Source organism: Eulemur rufifrons, chromosome 19, assembly GCF_041146395.1.
Source record: "Eulemur rufifrons isolate Redbay chromosome 19, OSU_ERuf_1, whole genome shotgun sequence".
Classification (NCBI taxonomy): domain Eukaryota; kingdom Metazoa; phylum Chordata; class Mammalia; order Primates; family Lemuridae; genus Eulemur; species Eulemur rufifrons.
This window is the reverse complement of record NC_091001.1, coordinates 96,970,506-96,987,317: the sequence shown is the minus strand read 5'-3', so window position 1 is coordinate 96,987,317 and position 16,812 is coordinate 96,970,506. Positions and strand designations below refer to the sequence as shown.

Genomic DNA, 16,812 nt, shown 5'->3' with positions numbered 1-16,812 from the left:
ATTTAATTTATACAGTCCTGATTATATGTTCCATATTGCTGTTGAATATATTTTCATTTCTATTTTCACTTCTGAATAATACAGAGTATTTGCAGGCAGAGACCTCAGTTCTTCAAGGTCTTTTAATTTCCAAGTCAACGTATTAGAGAAGAGCCTAGGTTTGGCACCATCTGTAAAACAACAATAATTGTATTAACTTCACAGACTTTCTGTAAACATTAAAGAAAGAAAGCATAGTGCCTGGCACAGCCAGACTCAAAACATATTAGCTGCTCTTGGTGGTCACCATGATGCCCCTTCATGTGAGTTTGCCACTGAGCATGGTCCTTGGGCCCCTGAGAGGTGATGGTGTGTCTGTCCTGATCTGGATTTTGATTTTTTAATAGCTATTAGTGCTTTACACTCCAAGCATAATATAAAGATGAAAGACTTTAAGGGCCATTCTTGTTCTGATTCTCCATTTTATTCTACCCTGCCTTCTTTCTCCTAAGTCGGGAAAGAGATTTTAATAATAATGACCATAGTAATACTGATGATGATGATGATGATGATGAAAGCTAACAGTTATTGAGTGTTTATTATGTGCCAGGAACAGTTCTAAAAAACTTTACTTGTGTTAACTTACCTATCTCCACCGCAACCCCTTATTCCCATTTTGCAGATGAGTAGACCGGGGCACAGGAGAGCCTGAGTACCTTGCCTAGGTTTGTGCAGCTTGTCAGAGCTGGAACTGGGGTTTGAAGCCAGGCTTTCTGGCTCCTGAAAATGGTTGGAATAAATTTTTCCTGCTGTTAGTGGTCCCAAGAGACAGAATGAAAAAACATTCTGTTTATTTTTATCTGTTATTTGCTTGAAGAACCGTTACCAAAGCCCAGGGAAGCCTACGGTTAGTAAAGAATTGAAACCCTGACATTAAATCAATTGGACACCTTTCTCTCTTTTTAAATCCCATGCTCAATTAAGGGGGAAATCAGATTAACCAAGATTGGCCAGAAAGTAGTGAGTGTCTTGGAAGCTTGGGAGCTCAGAAAGGTCAGGCCACTGACGGCTACTGGTTTGTCTGTGAATTCAGACAAGTCTCACCCAAACAGTCTCCCTAGGGAGAATTCAGCTGCCATTTGATTCTACTCCTAGTCAAATCTGTCTGGAAACTCGAGCCCTGCCTCCTTCCCAAATTCATTCTCATCAGCACCTCTTGATCTCTTCAATCGCGGACAAGAGACAGGACCTGGCCTTGCACATCCCTGTGCCGCACACTGGTCCTCAAGCCACACAGTGGGCACCATTTGACTTCCTTCTCACCAATAAAACAAAACCAGGCTCTGCCTGTATGATTCCCGGCTTTAATTACCAACGGCAAATTGCTGCATCACCCAGAATAATGAGAAGTTGGAAACATCAGGGAATGATTAAATAAACCAGGGTCTAGTCAAAAGAGAGAATAATGGCCATTAAAATGAAGTTTTGAAAAATATTTAATAGGACAGTAAATGCCCACAATATAAGAAGAAGAAAATAGGTTTTAATACTATCCTGTAGGATCCCAATTTTCTGCATATATTTTTAAAATATGCATAAACACGGAAACAAAAACTAGAACATAGACATTAAAATTTTAATAATCTCCAAATAATATGATCATAAGTGATGTTTATATTCATTTTTATTTTTTCCAATTTTACAGATTTATACCGATAAGCATGTATTCCTTTTAAAATCATATGCAAGGAAAAAGGGAAAAAGAGAAGAGGGAAACTTTTTGGTTTTCCTAAATGTTTCTTTGTTGAAGAGTTGTTGATTTTTTGTTTCGTGGGTCCACCAGTACTTACCAGCTCTAGCTCTCTCCACCCTGGGCATCCGGCTCGGGTCTCACTTCTTCCAGAAAGTCTTCCTGGACTCATTGATTCAGAGATTTCTTCAGTTTTACAGACTCCTTAGTCTCATTGTGACACATCATTGACTTTACATGTGTGTAGGTCTTGTGTGCTCAACTACAGAGTAGGTTCCTGGGTGGCAGAAGCTGTATAGTTTAAACTTCCTTCTCTTCCCTGCATCACCCACCAAGTACTGTGCAAACTGCTGGAGTTCAGTTGATGTCAGTCGAACACAAGGCCTGGTCCTCGTGGGAGGCACATGAGTTGGACGCACCTTTCTCTCTGAACTTTGTTCCATTTCCTCCAATTCATCTCAAAGGGGTGTCTGTGCCATTAGCCCTGGGTTAAATTTGATTGTAAATTGTTTAAAAAGAATTCCATTTGCTTTTGGTAGGAATGGTCAAGTCCAGCCCTTGTCTTTACAAGGAGATTGTAAAGCTGAGAAAATAAATATGAACTATTTTGAGCAAAAAGGCATTTTTCTTGGTGAATGGGGATAATGGAGTTGATGTTTATAAAAAGGAAACCAAGGGCAAGGAGAGGCGGTGACTTCCCTTGGTCTCACGCTGATCAAAGGCAGGTGAAGTCACACGTCACGCCAGCCTTCCTCAAGTCCTGCTGGGCTCAGGATACTGTATCGAGGTCAGAAGAAAATGAGACCTGAGGAATTTACAGTTTATCTGGAGGGAAGAAAAGAGGAGTCACTGAAATGACTTAGCCTGAACAAGCAGGGGTAGGAGATGACATAGGTGATACAGTGCAGGGGAAGGATGTCCCGGGGTCCGGCTGGCACAGGGCGGGTGACGCCTGTGCTGACACTGACCTAGCAGGTGTCAGGATCCACGCGGCCCCCATGTCTGTGGCTCCGACTCTCCTGCCCCTTCACCATCTCCAGCTTGTGTCCAGTCCCTGTCACCCGAACGTCCTCTCACCCACAGCTGTGGGGTCTCCCATTGTGCTCTTCTAAAGCCCTCCCAGCCCTTCTCACTCTGGCTTCGATGTGCCCCTGGCTGCTGGACGAGGACTGTTCTGGGAGGCAGAGCAGGGGCAAGAGGACCACCTGCGTGGAGGAAAGACTTAAAAAGACAGAGCAACGCTCCCCTTACATCAGGACATCCCTTGTTAAATACTAAGTTGAAGGGTTGACATTTAATGCAGTGGCGAGCCATGCTCCTGCTCGACCGTGCAGCAAACTAGACCAGGGACTTGTCTTAAAGCTACATCTAGAATGAATTGAAGCAGGGAGATGGGCCCAGTGGCCAGGTTTGCAAGGAGTAGGTGTCGGTGTTGAGGAGGCTTCCAGCACGGTGGCTGTGGCAAAGGGGAGCAAAGGATGGACTTGAGAAATTGTTGGAGACATCTATTTGGGAAGGGGATGGGAGATTAGGGGAGCCCCATGGCAGAGAGGCACATGATGTGTGACTTTGGACAGGCCACATAACCTGTCTGATCCTGCCTCTTTATCTGTAAAATGAGAATGACAGTACCTACTTGATGGGGTTGTTGCAAGTATTATATGAAATATTTGAAAAGTGCTTGGGCTAGTGCTTAGCACAGAGCAGGTGGTAAACCCTGGAATTTTTTCTTTTTAGAAATTAAAGATCAGCACAAGAGAGACTGGGGCAGCAGTGAAGGAGTAGTAGGAATTCAGAGGGTAACATTGTGTCTCAGCAGGCCTGGCTGGCGGGTGATGCTGGGTTGGTAATGGGGAATTTAGGGGAAGGGGCCTAGATTTTGAAATGCATGATGTGTTTGGTTTTCGAGACTTTATTTGTTTCAAACCACCAATCCCTGGGTAGTAGGGAGCGCTGATCAGGGGACCAGTCAGTCAAAAGAACAGGATCAGGCAAGCAGAGCAAAGGCGAAACAAGGCTGCAATGCATAGGAGCCATGGGGGACACATGCTGCTGGCAGCCCAGGTGCGAGGTCCTGAGTCCTCCGTGGGAAGCTGCCAGCAGCTGCAAGATCTGCTGTCACATGCTGGGCAGGCAAAGAGCTGGGCCAGTGCTTCTCCCCCTGGCTATACGCCAGAATCACAGTGGAGCATTTTAAACACCTCTGGCCCATCTTCAGGATGCAAGGGTCACCCTGATGAGCAGTCAGGATTGCGCCCACAGGCCAAGCCAGGAGTCAGCAAAGGGGGGGGGGGGGAGTTGGGGCAAGGCAGGCAGGAGGCCAGCATGTGGCACGGGTAGGGCAGAAGGAACCCTGACCCCAGTGAGCCAGGCCTCGAGCAGCCCTAGAAGATGGGTTGAGCATGAGGTTCAGGAACCGGAGCCAACGGTTCTGCAACAGGAACTTTTCCCTGAGGCCCCCCTGGGAGCACTGTCTTGCAGGCACCTGGAGATCTTTTGCTAAATGTCTTGAAATTCATGATTGCTTTTCAGCTCAATCATACTGTCATTCCTTCATTCAACAAATAGGTCTGAGCACCCCCTGCCACCACCACCCATGGGTTGGACCTGTTCCAGCTGTGGAAAACAGTGTGGACAAGCAAAGATCCCATTCTCGAGGAGCTAACCTTCAAGTGGGGAGACAGGGTGTAGACACAGATGAAGCGTGTCAGTTGGTGGAAAGTGCTGTGAATAGGTATAAATCAGGGCAGAAAATCAAAGGGAATTGCTGGTTAGGGAAGCTCTTTCCAGCTAGGTGACGGCTGGGCAGAGACGTTAGGGAAATGAGAGTGGGAGCCCCGAGGATATTGGGAAGAACATTCTGGACAGGGGGATATTCAGTTCGAGGGCCCTGAGCCAGGGTCCTGCAAGGAGGTCCCTGCGGTTGGGGCAGAATGAGCCACAGAGGCAGGGGCAGGGCGGTCGGGGTAGGTCTCATCATTTTACAGTTTTAAAGGTGGAGGAAGCCACTGAAACCTTGTCATTGGACATTTGGTGAATCCCTACGGAGTTGGCTTTTCAGTAACAGAGCAACTACGTACTAGTGAAGTTGGCCATATCACGTTTTCCTTTCTTCCTTAAAATAGGTATGAAAATATTAGGTAAGACAGGTCCTACTGGCAGAAGAGGATCCTTTACAAATCCACCTTCAGCTTGCTGTGGTCGATCTGCCAGACGTGATCCCCAGAGAGTGGGAGTGGACCCTGGTGGAAAGAGCTCCTCTCTTAGAAATAAAATGGCTCAGAATTAAATGAGTCTTTTATAGGCATATGGCTGTGAGTTAAAGTCCACCTACGTCTTCTAGGTACTAACACGAAGAATAAAGACCATCAGAAGCAAGATTAAAGAAATATATAAAAGCACATTACTTAATCTCTTATTACAATGAACTGTTTTCCATTTCTTTTCTTTTCTTTTCTTTTTTTTTTTTGAGACAGAGTCTCACTTTGTTGCCCCGGCTAGGGTGCCGTGGTGTCAGCCTAGCTCTCAGCAACCTCAAACTCCTGGGCTCAAGCGATCCTCCTGCCTCAGCCTCCTGAGTAGCTGGGACTACAGGCATGTGCCACCATGCCCGGCTAATTTTTTCTATACATTTTTAGTTGTCCAGATAATTTCTTTCTAGTTTTTTTAGTAGAAGCGGGGTCTCACTCTTGCTCAGGCTGGTCTTGAACTCCTGAGCTCAAACGATCCACCCGCCTCGGCCTCCCAGAGTGCTAAGGATTACAGGCGTGAGCCACTGTGCCCGGCCTGTTTTCCATTTCTTTTGAATGTTTTCTGGTTTTCTTCCTACCTACGTTTTGTGGCTCCTTTGAATTCACCTTTCAAGCTTTCTAATGGTGCTGTGGGTTCCCAGCATCCCAGCTGGGTGCTCCTGGCCAAAGTCCTCCACGGCTCTGCCCCATCAGAGAGGAGAACTTTATCTCCCGCTTTCCACTCTGATTAGCCCGCCCAGGAAGCATGGAGAGCCACCTGGAGTTTTCTGTCCTCTGGCTAAGATTCCAAAAAATCTCTTTGGCTATGAGATAGTTGTCTTCCTAAAGTGGAGCAGATAAGATGGTAAAGTAATAGCTTTAGGTTTGTTTTCCCTGGTGATTTTTTCTTGTATCTGTTTCCTCCAGTAGAGATAGAGTCAGCTCTATGGCTTTATAGCTACCCACCACGTCCTCTTTGGAAATTCACCCTGTGGTGAATTGCTTCAAACAAAGACTTTAATTTTTTCTATACCTTCCCCCCCAAGCAAGCGATTAATCTTGCTTCCCTACTTTATTTTCCTCAAAACTGGGATTATGAGCCAGATGCCTAGCGTTACTTGCTCAAAGTGTCACATGCAGGAAGTGACAGGGCCGGGATTTGACCCAAGAGTCCAGGCTGTTGACAACTGTCCCTCACCAGCCCCTGCCCTCAGAGCATCTGAGGAGGTTGGACAAAAAGAAAAGACTAGAAGGAAATGCTGGGGAGTAAGTCAGGAAGCCCCCGTCCATGTCTTCTTCTGTAGCCCTCTCCCCCACTGGTGGGGAATGCCCTGGGGCCCTGCGTGTGACTGGTTCCCACCCAGGCCCTGCGTGGCAGCTCCTGGAGGCCTCTGTGCTGGGGGAGGCGCCTTCCCTGAGGGGCTTGTGGAGTAGAGTGACACAAGGTGCAGCTTGAAGAGCTTCCCTTCTAGAGGACAAGAGAGCAGGAGGCCCGCAGACTGTCCGGTTTTCATTTGGGAAGAGACTGAGTCAGCGTCCTCAGACCAGGCCCTGCCCAGGCCTCCGCCCTGGGAACCCTCCCCGGTCACACTGGTGCCAGCAGCCTGGCAGCCCCCGCGTGCCCCTGTGTGGAGGTTTGTGTTGTGAGTACGCGACATGGTGTTTCACTCCCCTTGAGAAGTCTGGGCTATAGCGACTGTGAGCTTGGCCTCTGTCCAGGGCAGGCCTCAGCTTCTAGGCCCTTCAGGAAGTCTGAGGAAGGAACTGACTCTAGAATTTTTTTAGTCGTAACTTCTCCATGTTTCAATTTCCTCAATCCCTTAAAATGCAAAGGGCCAACGTTCCTGTTGTAGGGACAGTGACAAAGGAGGCTGCTGGGAGAGTGCAGAGTGTGTCCTGCCTGGGCACCTTGGGAAGAAGCGTCCTGACAGCCGCTCCAGGCAGAGGACGGGTGCAGCCCCGGGTTTAAACCCTGGGCTTTAAGGCCCAAAGGGAGAATGTCCCTTGGGAGCTGTCCCATCTCAAGAAATAACCCTGGGAGCCAACCTGCTAGAGCCCAACACCTCCCGGGCAGGGGCAGGGCAGGGATGCAGAGATGCCAGGAGTGATGGGTAGCCAGTCCGGGTGGCCAGACTGAGCCCGGAGAGCCGGGGCTTTCAGCCTGTCCACTCTGCCGCCTGTCCCTCCATGGTCGCAGGCGGAGGAGGCCAAGGGGCACACAGCTACCCCTGTGGTGGGGGATCACAAATCAGTTATCTGACACACAGTGACAGTACCCACTGTCCTCCTGGTGCCCTTTGGCTTCTCAAGGACACGCCCATTCCCCAGTCCCCACATCACCCCTAGAGCCAAGCCCTGCTGCTCTCTCCTCTTCCTGGTGGTGCCCGCCCCATACCCCTCCCAATCCAAACTCCCAAAGAGCTGCTTTTCTCCGCCCTGTGTAAGCCTCTTTGTGTGATTAAAGTAATTCCCACTGAAGGAATCCATTCTTTTCTGAATGACCCTTAGGCTTAATCGTCCCAAGGCGCATTTGCATTTCAAGTAGAGCGCTGGCTCTTAGAAACAGACTTCATCTTTAATTGGTGGAGTGAAGGAGCACTGATTTTTTTTGCAGGAGGGTGGGAGGACTTTCCCAGGTCCTTGCCTGTTCTTCAGGCCCCTCCCTGACAGCCTCCTCTCCGCCCCCCCAACCCCTACCCCCCCGCAGTGAGGGGGGAGCTGGGATGCTGACGAGCAGTGATTCCCATTCCTTTGCTAACGGAAGCTCTTTATGGTAGGACCTGGAGTTGTCCACTTTTAATTTTGCCAGAGTTTGTGTTATCATTGATTTCCTAACCCCATCGCCTCACGGCACCAAAAGACAAAGGAAGTCAACTCAGTCTTCTCAATGGAATAAATTTAGCTTTATAAAAATGTCCCACATGGTCCTTGGCTTTTGTATTTTGCCACAGATTGGTGAAAACCTCACCGGGGGGCTGGCATTTGAGAACGGCAAACTAGCTGGCCCGTAGGGCCCTGCCCAACTCTGAAGTGCTGCTGTTTTCATATACCGGGTCATATTGCATTAAAGATGCATTTTCAAGTGTTAATAATTAATGGTAATGTTAATTTATCATAGTGTCACATAACATCCTATAATGAAAGTGGCCCCAGGAGACAGGCTGGTAGAAGGAGATTGAGGAGCAGGGAATAAAAGAAGTTGGGAGCGAATGAGGGGGCGGGTAGGGAGAGCAGCTGCCCCTTAAAGCTGTGTCCATCCTCTAGTCCTGTCCCAAAGTGTGCGTGTGCGTGTGCGTAGCTGTGGAACTCGGGGCGGCACCGACCTTCTGTACGCTCCCACCCGAGAAGCCTCAAAATGCTCCCGTGGCCTGGCTTCACCCTGGCATATGTCACCGTGCCTGACCCCCGAGCAAAGGACATGAAGCAAAAATGGCAGATGTCTTGGCGTGTGGAGTAGGGAAGCAATGAGAGATGCCAGCCCCAGGGGAAACGAGACCCTGGCACTTCAAGGGAGGACCTTTCTGTTTCCGGCCTGGGTTTGTTGTCACAAGCTGGCTGGCCCCAGCCCTCGCTCCCAGTTCTCCTCGGCCTGACCAGGAGGCTTTACTCACGGGTTTTTCTCATTCCCGTTCCAGGTGTGTGTGGCTGCTGCGGTGCCCTACGCCCCAGGTACAAAAGGCTGGTTGACAACATCTTCCCTGAGGATCCTGAGGTGGGTCACGTCTCCGGCAGGCATCGTGGCGCTCCCCATGATTGGCGGGGGTCGGGGGAAAGGGAGGCCTCTCAGCACCCCCAGCCACTGGGCCTTTCCAGACAAACTGAGACCTCGGCCACAGCCCTGGGCAGGGACATGAGGGATGAGGAGGACATGTGGCTCTCTCTGAAGTCAGGATCTCCGGGAGGCAGCTGGAAGTTCAAGTGGGCCTGCTTTTGGCCATTGCTGTCCAACCGAGACATCTTTCTCACACATGCCTCTCTGGGTGATGGTTCCTTGAGCTGCTAGCTTTCTGAGTGGTGACATGTCCCTGCTGTTTAGTGTGAGCACTCTCCTGTCTTGGGTTTGCTCAGGAGCCCGTGTCTCTCCCGGCTCCTGCCAGTGTCTGGGGTTCAGGGACCGTGGGAGGCCTGGCTCCGTGGCTTCCAGGCTGCCACTCCACCGTCAGGCTGCTTTACGGGTTATGGGCTGAGAAACCTCAGGACCTGATGTAACTTGACTTGCTCTCTGGGAATCAACGGCCTCTTGTTGATGGGCAGGGAGAGGATCTTGTTTCCAGCATCCTCTGGAGAATTCCCTAATTGCTGCAGAGCTACCTTCTTCCTGTGCATGTCTTGGTGCTGGATATCCAACACATTTGAACTCTCGGTCGCTTTTAATGATGCTCTGTCATTCATTCATACACCCTCACACACGTACACATATGCATGTATATATTCATGTGTGTCTATACATATGTGCACACACACCTCCACATGCACACATCTATATACATTTATATCATTTACTCTTCTCATTTATGGCTAGCACACTTTGGGCTAGATTGTGAGTTCCTGGAGGGCAGGAACTATGTTTTAATCACCTATGTGTCCCTGAAACCCACATGTTGTCTGGCACACGCATCATGGGCACTGTGTAAATGCTGATTAAACTGAATTATTATTTCCCTCCAGACTTGAACTCGCCTAGCCCTGCCTGGTATGGCCACGGTGAGTGTGAACTGTCATCTCTTGCAGGATGGCCTGGTGAAGACCAACATGGAGAAGCTGACCTTCTATGCCCTCTCAGCTCCGGAAAAACTCGATCGGATTGGCGCCTACCTCTCCGAGAGGCTCATCCGTGACGTGGGTCGTCATCGATATGGGTAAGTAGTCTGCGAAGGAGGGAGAGAGATTTGCAGAAACTATATTATGTTGTTAGGCTAAACATAGGGTCCTTTTAAGAAAATGACATTAGACTGGATTATGGAACAGACCGAGAGACTGGTGACTGGGATTGAGGAGTGTGTCCCGTGTGCTCTTCCAAAGGCAGGGTAAAATCTGATGCCACTGCCAAGGTTTGGGAAGAAGGGAACGCTGACTTCCTAGGAGCACCTCTTTTAGCACCATTCACCGTTGCGTTTCTGTACAGAAACCGTCACCCACAGGGGCTGGGGCCTTAACAAACTAGCGTCGCCCAGAATGCGCTGCTGTCCTCCTCAGACCTGCCCTGCCTCATTCCCCGTACTGCCCTAAACAGTGAGGAGGAAGCATCTATGTTCTAGCGAGAAGGCAAGGCTGGGGCACTTTGTCCGTTAAAAATACACTGAAGTGAAATATTTATCAATCTCCCGAAAGGGAAGGACTTTCTATGTTTAGAAGAGAGAAGAAATCTTAAAGAAAATGACTGATCGGTAGATTTAAGTGTTTAAAAATTTAAGCATTTTGACGTCTAGAAACAAACACTCAAAATTTTAAAAGACAAACCATGAAAAAGTACTTTAAAAAAATAAGACAGAGGATTCAAATTTAGATATTCGTAGCTCATACTAGTGAGGGTTAGTGGGGAAATTGAGACCTGAAAGATTTGAGGCAAGGGCCATAGGGAGGTAGGCAACTTACAGAAGAGGAGATAGAACTCGCTACAGACACGGTATGATAGTCAACAGACTTGTAATCGAACACGTGTATTGAAATACTAAGGTATTATCTTATCAAATTAGTAAAAAAAGTAAGTATAATTTCTGGTATTAACCAAGAGATGATAAAATGAGAGGCATTTTCATACTTTTCTAGAAAGAGTGCAAATGGGTTAAAACCTTCTAGAAAGTGATTTTTGTAATATGTGTCAAGAGCTTGAAAAACACTTAAGCCCTTTGACTCAGTAATTCCATTTCTTTTTGTCTATCCCAAGGAATCATTCTTAAATATAATCTACCTTTACATACAGAGTTGTTCATTATGGTGTTTTTTATAATCATGAAAAAATGGAAAAAACTTGCCTGTCCAGGTAACAGAGAATAGTTCAATAAATTACAGCGTATATCATGTGATAAAATGCTATCTATTCGATAAAAATAGTGTTTCTAAAGATACTTTCCATATAATATGGAAAATGCCTTAAGTAAATGAAAAATAAAATGCATAATTATGTACATATTTATAATCAAGTTAAAAAATAAACAACAAAAAATCTCAATGACTAGAAAATATAGTAACTGCAAATATAACAATATATTAAGGGTATTCATCTTATGAGCAGTGTGACTGAGGTTTTTTGTTTTGTTTTCTTCTAGTTTTTTTGTGTTTCCTAAATATTCTCTCTTGAGCACGTTATTTCCACAGTAAAAAAAAAAGGAAAAAAAAGTGAGCCTCAGGGCACATTGCATGACGTTGCATTTGTGCCCTACCGTCACTCCACGACTGGGAGGGACTGAACGTCAGGAGACCGCTAGGATGGCCCTGGTGGCATTGCTAATGGGGCTGAGGGCTGGGTAGATTCAGGGTAGCTGTCCCTAAGTCCAGTTGATTCTCTTCTCCACGGTCTTTTAGATCTTTCCTCCATTTTCCTCTGCTCCTGCCTTCCTCCCGTTCACACTCTTAATTCTTTTAGTCCTGATTATGGCAGTGGCCTTGGAAACTGTCTTCCTGATCCCATCTCGCCTGTGCTGGTCCTTCCAGGTTAATACTGCTAGACGCGCTCTTCACACACAGACCCCCACTATTCCTTCCTGGCTCCTTTAGAATAAAATCCAAGCTCCTCAGCTTGACTTTTAGGGTCTTCCACAACCTGCCCGTAACCCAGCTGAGCCACCACTCCCGCCACATCTGCAGTGGACCCGGCCCACCCTGCCCCGGCTCTCCTGGCTTCCTGCCTCTGGGCCTTTGTGACAGTCTCTCACCTTGACTTCCCTTGATGGACCCATCCCCCACTGCCCATCAGCCCCTCTGCCCTCCAAGACCCTTTCTTCCTTGTGGGGAAGACAGGGTGAGCCTTGAACTAGAGCGAGTAGGTTTGCATGGTGCAGACAGGGTGGAGAGGTCTAGAATGCACAGGCCCCACCAACTAGTCTCAAATCAAGCTGCCCCTGGTATAAAAGCAGGACCCAAACCAATATATTTCTATGATCATTTTATATAATAAAATTAGGTTACATGCTCAATAATAAAAGCATGAATATACTACACATGCGGATTATGTAAAAGGCCTTGACATATTGTAAAGTATATGCAAGCAAGTAAAAATGATTTTATCCTAGGTTGAACCTAAAACTAATCTGCTGGCTCTAACATTAAACATTTAATGCTAATTTTGCCTGCCCTCTCTGCGGTGATGGTTCTCTCCTGTAGCCAGCAGAACCACTTAGAATCATTCTGCTGCCCTTAGAATTGCAATTCAAAATTAGTATCATTCTGTTAAAAATAGCCATTGCAGCATCTAAGTATTTAAAACCTAAGGGCCTCACTGAGGACTTTATTCATAAACATTTGGAGAGGAAAAATCTGTTAGATTTGATCTCTTTTTCTCTCTCCTTGCCCTCCCTGCCTTTCCCTACCCAACGCCACATACATCATCATTATCTTCTCCTTATGGATGGCAGCTTTGGCAGAGGAAAATATTCGCACACAGTGGGAGGGACTCTGTCTCCCTGCTATGACATGGGGGTCTGTATTTGTGTTTTGACCATATGGACATGAACTTTGGATGTTGGACCCAGTGAAAGAACCACCCTCCTCCACCCCACTGCCTCCCTGCATTGTCACCTCATCCCTGTTGTGTGTGGACTCTGGTTCTCAGGTGTTTAGTGTGGGGTGGGGAGTGGCCAAATATGGGCAGAGAGGAGAAGATGTGAATTTCAAGGTATTGTTCCTTGGCATGGAATCTGATGGACAGTGTATGCAGAGCAGCAACAAGCGAGCAGTCCTTATATTTTTCTCCTTCCTCTTTGTACGTTTCCTTTCCAGTTCAGCCCGAGTGCTAACACACCCCTAGAAACTGGAGACAGGGAGACTGGGGTCAGGCGACAATGACCACTGAGTGCTGACAGGCGCAGAATGCTGTATTAGGTGCTATCAGGGTCCCCAGTGCCTGGAGCTCTCACCCAGCCCAGGGCCAAGCCCTGGAGGATGGAGACGCCCATGCCAAAGAGAATTGGGCTACTCTAACCTGAGGACCCTGGCCCCAGAGCTGACCCAGTGGGGCTCCCAAGAGATACACATTCCCCAGAAGGACCCTGAACCCGACTGGAGGACAGGCTGACCTTCGGGTAGAGATACTGCAGACTCCTACTAGATGAGGAGGGTCATCGTCCCTTCCTTAGCTGAGGTCAGCCCCCTCTTCCTACTCCTGGGCTCCTGGACAGGTTCTGTCTAGGAGGGTGCTGACCAAATACGTCCAAACTACCCAGAATAAGAGGTTCTTTGTCAAGGCCACTGCTCTTTGAGTGACTCCTATGCAATGACTAGCTCTACTAAAGCTACCTCCCTCTCCCTACTGAACCTGGTCCCTGACCCTGGATCTGCCTGTCCCTTCTAACTAAGTCTGGTTCCCATATGTCACATCCCGCTCCTCCTTTCATGGAAGCTCAGCGCCTCCCCTGGTTTCCAGGGCTGCTCCTGACTGAGCACAAGGTGTCCAAGAAGGTCCAGCCACCTATCCTCGGACTCAACACAAGGTATTTCTTGCCTCCCTCCTAAGCATCAGGACTGCTGCGTCTTTTCCTCAGTTGTTGTAACTCCCCTCTGCCTCAGTCCCTGACCTTGAGCTCCTCTTGCTATAGCTGCCAAGTGTCCTCTCCTGGCCTCTGTTGCTGCCCATGAATCCCAGTCCCTCCCAGATCCCTTGGGTTCTTCCCTCCTCACCTGCGGGGAAGCCCCACTGTCACCTCTGGGACCCTTGTCGTCAGCTGCTACTGTGATCTGTAACCTGCTCTTGCCCTCACCAGTGGGCCCTGCTCCTTCCTACCCGATCCTGCTCCAAGTACCCAGTTAGGCCAGTTCGGATTCCCAGACCCTTCCAGGACAGCAGCCCCAGATCAGATCTCTGCTGATGGGAACCTTCTGACCCTAAGCCTGTTGAGTGGACATCACCCTGGGAATCCCTCGCTCTATTCCTTTTGAGAGCATGGGCCTAACAGATGGGACAAAATATCACAAACACAGAGAGCATTGAACTAGGGGCTTCTGAGGTCCCATTGACTTCTAATTTTCTAAGATTCTTTGAAAAGGTCAAGTTCATAATTACAAACCTTGCATCTTTAATATTGGGATCAGAGGTGGGGAACAAAGGACAATAGTGTATTCAAAGAACTAGGCCTCACACATCTTTACTTTTCAGTTTCACTTCTACCATAATGTTCACTTCCACCAAAATGGAAACTTTCCACTTTCCACTCCTGGTAAGTAGCCAATTTTTTTTTCCCCTTAGCAAAGGATGGTTTTTCCATATCAGGAATTTCTGGAATTTTTTTGCAGGAAAAGGAAAAGCAGTAATCTCGGCTGTGGGGTTTGGGAGGCCTTCTGGTTTCTTCTCTTGCCTAGCCCCACCCCGCTCCTTCCGTTACATCACTTAAACTCTGTAATAATGGGGAAATGCCGCAGACCCCTCCGTGCAGAAGGACAGAAGGATACCAGCGTGATTCATAAGGGAAGAGAATCCCACGCAGCCTGCTGGCACTTCCTACCCACCATGTCTGGCTGCCTGAACGTGTCCAGGTCTCTGCAGGGCAAGTTTGTCCGCTTTGGAAGGGCTCCAGCCCAGTCTGCTTCCCCGACCCTATAGGATTCAGTCTCTGCCTCACAGTCCGCACAGTGGCCCTGAAACATGCCAGGACAGGGTCTGCGAGGCACGGCAGGACTCCTGGACTGCGACTGTGCCAGACTCTGAAGGGCGGCTGCGGAGCCAGGAGCGGCTGCCCCCACCCCAGAGGGAGGAGCGGTGGGAGGGGCCCCCGCTCACCACCCGAGCTCCAAGACCCACGGCTGCCTTTGTATTTGGAAGCTGCTCTGTAGACAGAGCATGACGTGATCCATTTGTGACTGTGTCCAGAGACAACTATTTAATAATATTTAATCATTTTTATTTAACTTAATACTGTTAAATAATAATTTAATAATAGTTGATGCAACTTATCATAGAGGCTATTTTTTAATTATGGTTGCTTGGTATAGAAGTTAGCTCCAGGGTACCTACGAAATGATATCTGATGTCTTTAGGGGAAAAAAAAGAACATTTAGAAGAGGCATGACTTCTGTTACTTTGTGTGTGTTTGGATTTGCAAAGCTGGGTCATGTCTGAAGCTGTTTGGCTCGTGACTGAGGCAGTTTGACCACACAGTATCTGAAATTGGGCTGGTGTCTCAGGAAGTATTGTGGAGCCTCACGTTGTGTCCTTGTGATAGCTCCAGAGATTGTCCTATGGTCGTTCTTCCTGAGCTTTCTGTTTACCCAAACTTTTTTTTTTTTTAAAAAAAAAAAGAGAGACAAAGACTAATCAAGAACTTTTAATATCTTTCCAACATTCCGTGATGGGTATGATTTAGATCAAGACATAAAGAAGAACAATCTTTTAGCTGATCCTTTACTACATTTACAGCATATGAACCTGGCCTTGGAGCTTCAGGCAACTTGAACGTTCTAAAAGCCTGTGGTGACAGCTTTACTACGATCTTGTACGACAGGCCTTTTGCTACATGCTTTTGACTTAGCCCCAACCTGATTATTTGGCACCCCAGCTCGGCTTTGGAGTTCTCTGCTTACTTTACCTCCCTTGTCATTTCTTTGTCTCAGGAAGTACTTTTCTATTCCACATAATTTGACTTTACAAGTGGAAGGATCACCATCCTGTAATGGGCACCTAAGTCTGAGAAGTCTTGCAATAATCTCACCTCTAGCACGATAGAAAACGTTTCCAGCTCTTCCTTCTCTTTCCTGTGAGCTCAGTCACTTGATTTGCTTTGAATTTCTCAGGATTCACCTTTGTTTATACCACAAGTTTCTAAAGCACCCCTAACCCTGAATACCAGGTGCCTGTGCTGTTCACGGTATAAAGAGGCTCAAAAAGACAGTGGCTCCAGCAACATGGAAGTGAAATGTTTTCCCTTTCTCTCGCATCACAGTCTGCTGCGGGCCCGTGGGCTCTGCGCCATGAGGTCATTCAGGAAATTCAGCACATGGCTTTTTTCCTCTCTGGGTCTCCAGTTGTTGCCTCTTCCCAGCTGGCAGGAAGAGGGAAAGAGAGGACAGGGAGGGCAGTTCTATCTTACAAGCAAGAGATGCTGACGCTGTTCACGCCACTTCCCCTCCTTTTCATGGCGTTGTTACATAACAGTCACGTGGCCTCACCTGGCAGCGAGAGAGACTGGGAAATATAGTCTCTCGTGAGCAGCCGCAGGCACAGGTACAACTCTAAATTACTAGGGGAAGGCGGGAAGCAGACTGTAGGGGAGACATCTAGCCTTCTGCCGCAGAAACCTACCTCCTTAAAGAAAACTCTAAAGATTGTAACCAAAATAATGTCTGACAGATTTGTGGCAGCTTCCTCATTAGAAGTAAAAAAACAAAAACACCTCTTTTCTGTGACTGTCTACCTTGTTTTCTTTAGAGTGCAAATGCTTCATGATGTAGACCTTCCTGGTTATGTTACTATCACGGAGCAAGTGTTGAGTTTGAGCTTAGAGGTACATTTCTAATTCCCATTAGGACTTTGATTCTTGGCATTTTCCTTGGGACTTACGGGAAGCACTGAGGAAGACAACAACCAGGATAATTAGGGATTGTCCTGTGAAGACTAGTTTGGGAGGGATTGGGTATATTTCACATGGAGAAGAGAAGAGCAAGAATCATGAATGAGATTGTTACTTTCAAGTGTTTGAAGGGCTG

At 47.7% G+C, this 16,812-nt stretch overlaps 1 protein-coding gene across 1 annotated transcript in view; it reads left to right on the top strand.

The window, feature by feature from the left end:
* Positions 1–8,613: 8,613 nt before the first annotated feature.
* The window catches only part of EFR3B (EFR3 homolog B), a 45,448-nt gene continuing 37,249 nt past the window's right edge, over positions 8,614–16,812 (top strand). The window contains exons 1-2 of the mRNA XM_069494798.1: positions 8,614–8,671; positions 9,691–9,818. Coding sequence (XP_069350899.1) covers positions 9,712–9,818 — 107 coding nt within the window. The 5' untranslated portion in view covers positions 8,614–8,671; positions 9,691–9,711. The remainder of the gene's footprint in view (positions 8,672–9,690; positions 9,819–16,812) is intronic.